The following is a 6,334-nucleotide window of genomic DNA, read 5'->3' as shown; positions in this document are numbered from 1 at the left end:
TCATTTTTTTTTTTTTTTTTTTTTTTAACAGTACCAGTATACAAACTCAATTCTGTATCACCTCGAAGTCAACGGCTTTCAAACTCTCCTGGGTGTTTTTGTGTGCAGGCTCTGGTTTCAAATTACAAAACCAAAAGTTTCTATTTACAACGTGTTTTGCAGCGTTGATTATTGTAGCCAGTCAACGTGTTTTGCAGCGTTGATTATTGTAGCCAGTCAACGTGTTTTGCAGCGTTGATTATTGTAGCCAGTCGCAGTCAGAGGTGTTTACTGTAGGTTTGTCAGAATCCGCTCTGATCTAATCTACACGATGTTAATAAGATATTAATTGTGTAGATGGTTATTGATTATATCTGGAGTTTTCGCACGAGTAAGCTCGCTATAAGGGAAGCGCCCTTTGCTTGGTTTCTCTACATACTTCATTCACAGTTTGAAGAAAAGTTTTGTTTGTCTAAGAGGACCCAATCGTCCACGTATACTGTTTCAGGAATGACAAATGCAAGTGTAAAAAATTACGCGGGTGAATCCGCCAAATTGTTCAGCGATTGACGGTGATAACTGTAGCAATGGACAGAACGAACTATCTGACAAGCCGATGTCAAAATAGAGCTGTGCTTTAAGTGATGCAGAGTAAATTCAGAGTAACAAACGATAGCAGCAACAAGTCTGTGTTGGTTTTAGCAGCTTCTACAGGTAAAGATAACTTAAAGCACTCTTTTTTGATGTGTCCTTTTTTAGGCAATGTTTAAAAAATATATTTTTTAAATTAAATCTAAAAAAATTTCAAAATATTTAATGCATTATTTAATTATTATACCATTAACAATTAACTTAATTTGTAGTTAACTAGTTAAGTATTTAAATAAATACGCCCAGACACCAACAGCCTAGTAGGGTTAATTATTTATTTTTAAATTACATGAGACTTTGTGACTTCCTGCACTTGCTATAATTCATAGTCATTTTATAATAAATCCAAAAGCAAGACATGAAAAAAAAACTAGGGAGTGGAAATGGCAACTGAGCTAATGAGTGATCCTCTGCTGCCATCTACTGGATATAATGGTAATTTCATGCCATTTAAATTTTTCCTTTCTCTTTGAAGTGTTACAAGCTCTTGGTGCATAAAGAAGATCTGTAAAGTTGCAAAGACTAAAGTCTCAAATCCAAAGAGATATTCTTTATAAAAGTTAAGAGTCAACCACGCCTACCTAAAACGGCTCGTTCTAACACGCCCCCACATGTCTACGATATCCGCTTCGTCATGCCTAGAGCTGATCCGTGCTGGTCGCTGAGGAAATACATCAACTTCGCGCTGTGGATTGCCGGATCGGCTTTCACCGTGGATGAAGCGGAATCCAGCCTGGGGTCTACACATGTGGTTGCCGCAAGCCCACCGGACGCTCCTTCATCAAATCCGCCAGCCGCCACTCACTCAAGGCCGCTATTCGGCCAATCACAACGCACTGGATAGCTGGCCAATCAGAGCACACCTCGCTTTTCAGACCAATGAGCTTTGTAAAAAATCAGACTGGGCCATCTGACCAATCAGAGCAGAGTAGGCTCACGGAAAGGAGGGTTTTAGAGAGACTGAATCTTAGAACTGCTTTGAACAAATCGTTTGAGAATCGCTGGAAAATGAGGTGATATTAAATGCATATTTTGAGAAAACGAAAGCATTTTTTTACCTTGCATGTATGTAATCCTATTGTAGGAGACTCCCAAAACAATATTAGGAACCTTAAAAATGGCATAATAGGGGAACTTTAAGTCTTTGTTTTGAAATGAATGAAAGTGAAAATTTAAAGTGAATGTTAGCGGAGTTAAAAAAAATTTGTTAAAAAACAAAGGCTTTAAAATATTATGCATTCTTAAATGTAGGGTTTTATTTTGGGGGGGTTGTGAGGGGTGTGTGTCTTTGTCACCTTTTTCACCCATGATGAGTTTGCATCCCTGAATATTACACTGATATATTTTCATAGACACTCAATCTCTACCTGAGGAGCTGGTGGTCTCATCCTTTTTATCATCATCATCTTTATAATTACAGTCATTTCCATTTGGCCCTTCCTCTCGGTCGCTATCCGTGTCTTTAGTCTCAGTGTTAACTGTTGGGGTGCTGGGTCTGCTGTTGCCGTTGCTGTTCGGGAGTCTTCCTCTGCGTCTGCCTGCTGTGCGCTTAGAAGGGGTCTTGGCATGCTCAGCAACCACACCTGCTGGGTATTCCCTGACAATGCCATCCTAAAGAGATATGTATGCCAGGGTTAATCATACCGTGAAAGTCAGAATTAAGCAGCACTTGAAAAGATTAGCAATTATGTGTAAAACCTGTGTGCAAACACTTTCAGACAGAAATCATGACTGCACTTGCAGTTTTGTGCCAACTCAAACCACACAAATATATCAAGCCTTCAGGGTTAACAGTATCTTTCATTTTGAAAGGAGTGGAGAAATGCACTTGCCTGAACCATATACATGTAGCAATAAATGCCACATGGTTTGCCGTCCACCAGATTCTCCATGTTCTTACGCTTGTATGTGTTTGGAGTTGCATGAAAAGCTGTAAATCAAAAGAGGAATGCATTTATAGAAATGCAATCTTAAATAGTTGATTTTTATTGTTAGATGACAGCATTTTGTCAAATCATTGCTTACGGTGAAGGAAACAGTCGTATTTGAAGCAACGCCTGCAGAAGAGTGTATGGAAGGAGTGCAGACTCTGCTCTCTTTGCACTGATTTAGCATTTGGACCATCAATGTTGGGGGTGCATTCAGGAGGAAGAGCCCCTGGGAGCTGCTGCTCAGTGAGTTCTTTATATCTGCAAAAAGACAATATATCTCAAAACATGATCACCACCCATAAAATTTCAATGCAAATACAAGCTTCACATTATTTTCCATTTAAGTTTATCATAACCATTGGAAGTTCTTATTCAGAGGAGTTGTTTTCTAACATACTTTTCTTTGAGTTCTTCAGTTGAACCTTTATCAGGAAACATGGAAGAAATGGATTCAAAGATTTTATCAGAGGGAAACTTTTTTGATCTGTCATTGTTGAGACCTGTTGCATACAATAAGAAAACACAGAGTTTGTTATTGAAAAATTAACTGTATAATAAAAAAATAAATTGTAACATGCACCATGTAATAAAATGCCTGTTTATTGTCAGCACTAAAGGGCGTGTGATTTGTTTGAAAACAATACCATGCACTGAACAAGAAAATTATCTAAAGTCCCAAAATACATATACATGCTACAGTACTAACATATGTAACACTGTTGATGCACACTGCTGTAAATCTTTGGAGTTTGTTTCAAAAATAAATAAATAAATGTGTGGAGCTTAATATATTTTAATTATCAAAGCTAGATGTGTGTTTACATACTTTACACTAAAAACCATTTAATTTTTCTTACTCTCAGAATTCAGCTGGTCCTTGTGAGAGTCTTCAGCATCATCTTTTCCATCACAGAGGTCCATCTTCTCAAACTTGCAATCATGCTGATCCTCCTCTTCATCATCCTCCTCATTATCACTGTACTGATTGAGTGCGTTCACTAGCTCCACAAAGATCTCATCATTTATGAAGCCACACTCTAGACACAAAACAGAACAAGAAATCAATACTGCGGAAATGTGAGTTCTGCTTAAGCAGATAATTGTGAATCAATTCTTAAAAGGATATTTCCCCCAAAAATGAAAACTCTCATTATTTACTCATAGAGGTGGGTGCTATACCGGTATGAACGTGACTACCGGTATTATGTTGTTCCATGATATGGATTTTGCTATACCGTGGATACCGTTATATATTCATGAATTCATATTTTGCATTTATATAGTTTTGTTCAATTTGGTACGTAGTACCAGGGGCCTTGAGTGAGGGTGAGGGGCCTTGAAAATATTTTTCTCTACAAAAGGGGGGCCCGGCAGAAAAAGTTTGGGAACCACTGGCCTACTCAAACACACAATATTTAATTTAATTTAATTCATACAGGCCTACCTCATGTTGCAGGTTTGCACTTTTTGAGAAAAACAATGGCACAATAAAAAAAAAAAAAGACTTTTCAGGTCTTATGTCCAATCCCTCACTTTTTCTAGTTATATTCGGTTAAAATATTTTGCCTGTAATTTTTTTTTCTCATATCGCAATATAATATCGATATTGCCTGGACAGTGTAAAATTTCATGATTTGAATTTTAGCTCATATCGCCCACCCCTATTTACTCATCAACATCATACCAAATCTGAGCACTTTTATTCAGTAGAGCATTAAAAAAAATGTAAATAAAATTTGAACTGTTTCCCACTTTGTTTTATATTTTCATTTTTGGGGGAAATATTTCTTTAAAACACTAACCAGCTTAAATCTTATAAATCAGAAAAAAACAGATCCCTGACCTCTATCTCCATGAACTTTTCCATCGTAATTTTTAATAAGCTCTTCAATGAAAGTGCCGTCTTGATCAAGGATTTCATCACCCATGTAAGGGATGTTATGCAATACGGTCTCATCCTCAACCTAAAACAGAATACAAGATTAAAAGTGTGTTTTTTTAAATACATTGCAAATATAAGAAATTCGGTTTTACCATAAAGTTTTGCTGGAGTGGAGACCATGAGTACATGACAGGCAGAGACGCCACAGCATTCAGTGTTTTGAGAGGAATGACTTGTCTGGAGAACTCAGAGAAGCCACTGTCAACAGTGCACTGCAAAATATTTCAGTCATGTTAGATTAAAAAGTCTATATACCAAGATAATTTTAGGATAATAAGCATTTACTTTAAATGCATTTCATATAACACACTAATAGACATTTTCAAAAAGAAAACAGAAATGAGATGCACATGCACTTTAGGAGTCTGAATTAGAGGATTTGTTCTAACCTCTCTAGTCCCTCGCAAGGAGCTCACAGGTGTCATAATATGAACAGGTTGTATCCGTCTCAGTTTCCATTCCTGGTTCAATATGTCTGTACGCTCCAATATCTTCTGTCTGTTGGAGCTGAACATGCTCTGTACAGTAAGAAAACACATTTCAATGTGAGATCATCCAATAGACAGGCAGGCAACATTGTTGTTCTCATGACTCTTTTTAACATTTGTGGAAACAGTGTTATACATAATAACAGTGCATTTGCATTGTCCATATCTCATGACACCTAAAAGCCTGACCAACACCAAACTCTATACGAGCAGCTTAATGTCTGCTGTATTAGCCCATGGATCACCTTGACCTCGTCTGCCCTCCTGAAACGTTTGAGCTGCCGCAGTCTCATGTACTCAGACTTCACTCTCCGTCTCCAGCAAACAGGACTCTTCTCCGATTTCCTCCCAGTCAATCCCATGGCTTCCCTATACACATACAGTACAGTATATGGCTTTAGATTTCATTATAGACAAATACAGAAACAATATAGAAACATACAACATCAGGACTCAACAATAAGGACTGCCCGATGGCCCGAGGCCAGTTGACGGATTTGATATTGGCGAGTAACCTTTGGCACTTTTCCACAGCATGGTACGGCACGGTACAGCTCAGTACGGTTCACTTTTGGGGCCTGGTACTAAGATGCATTTTCGTTGATCCGATCACAAGTGGACAGCACTAAATACAGGTGTGAACAGAGTAGGGGTCGACCGATTATCTGCCTGGCCGATATTAAGCATTTTTATGATTATCGGTATCGGTCATTTTCAAAACCGTTTCGCTGATAAAATAACTTAATTCTGAAACGCACTATTTGGCTTTGATGCAGCCTGTCAGAACTTACCACTCTGTGACCTAAAGCAATCTCTGCCCACCGCCCATCTGATTTGTTGGGAGTCACGAGTCTGACCAATCAATGCGGAATTCACTCTCAGTCCGAATGTGCTTGCTAACTGGAGCTGCTTCAGTGATCATGCATCAGTTGTCTCTAGGTAAGGTAAGGCAGCAGCAGACATTGCTTTAGTTGCAATAAATCACAATCCACTAACGTTACACTGAAGTTGCAAAACTCCTCAATATTATCTATGATTTCTGCGATGCAGAAAATGTGGAAGGAATCGCGGAATCCAGTCATATAAATGGCATTTACTGTATGACATGGAATGTCAAAATTTGGATGAATTAATCAAAAGTAGGTCAGTACACTTAAATAGAGTATCTGTAAATATTATATGGACTAGTATCTGTAAATATTAAGGCGCAAAAATACTATTTAATTATGAATCCTGCATGTTCTGCGTGTCTCTGTGTATGTAAATGGAACAGACGCGCGGTTTTGTTTTCTACACATACAAAGTGTGCGACGCTCGCGGTGATTTCAGCTTCTGTCGTATCA

General features: G+C 38.1%; 1 protein-coding gene across 1 annotated transcript in view; it reads right to left on the bottom strand.

Annotated features, from left to right (window-relative positions):
- The window catches only part of LOC107695380 (histone-lysine N-methyltransferase EZH2-like), a 39,870-nt gene that overhangs the window by 9,454 nt on the left and 24,082 nt on the right, over positions 1 to 6,334 (bottom strand). Inside the window, exons 2-10 of the mRNA XM_016495264.1 lie at positions 5,237 to 5,360; positions 4,893 to 5,021; positions 4,596 to 4,715; positions 4,405 to 4,525; positions 3,419 to 3,598; positions 2,959 to 3,061; positions 2,656 to 2,819; positions 2,463 to 2,560; positions 1,998 to 2,241 (exon numbers count right to left, since the gene is read on the bottom strand). Of these exons, the coding sequence (XP_016350750.1) occupies positions 1,998 to 2,241; positions 2,463 to 2,560; positions 2,656 to 2,819; positions 2,959 to 3,061; positions 3,419 to 3,598; positions 4,405 to 4,525; positions 4,596 to 4,715; positions 4,893 to 5,021; positions 5,237 to 5,353 (1,276 nt within the window). The 5' untranslated portion in view covers positions 5,354 to 5,360. The remainder of the gene's footprint in view (positions 1 to 1,997; positions 2,242 to 2,462; positions 2,561 to 2,655; positions 2,820 to 2,958; positions 3,062 to 3,418; positions 3,599 to 4,404; positions 4,526 to 4,595; positions 4,716 to 4,892; positions 5,022 to 5,236; positions 5,361 to 6,334) is intronic.

The sequence above is a fragment of the Sinocyclocheilus anshuiensis genome, unplaced genomic scaffold (assembly GCF_001515605.1).
Source record: "Sinocyclocheilus anshuiensis isolate Anshui unplaced genomic scaffold, SAMN03320099.WGS_v1.1 scaffold110, whole genome shotgun sequence".
Classification (NCBI taxonomy): domain Eukaryota; kingdom Metazoa; phylum Chordata; class Actinopteri; order Cypriniformes; family Cyprinidae; genus Sinocyclocheilus; species Sinocyclocheilus anshuiensis.
Note: the sequence above shows the minus strand (reverse complement) of the source record. Positions and strands in the feature narration are given on the sequence as shown.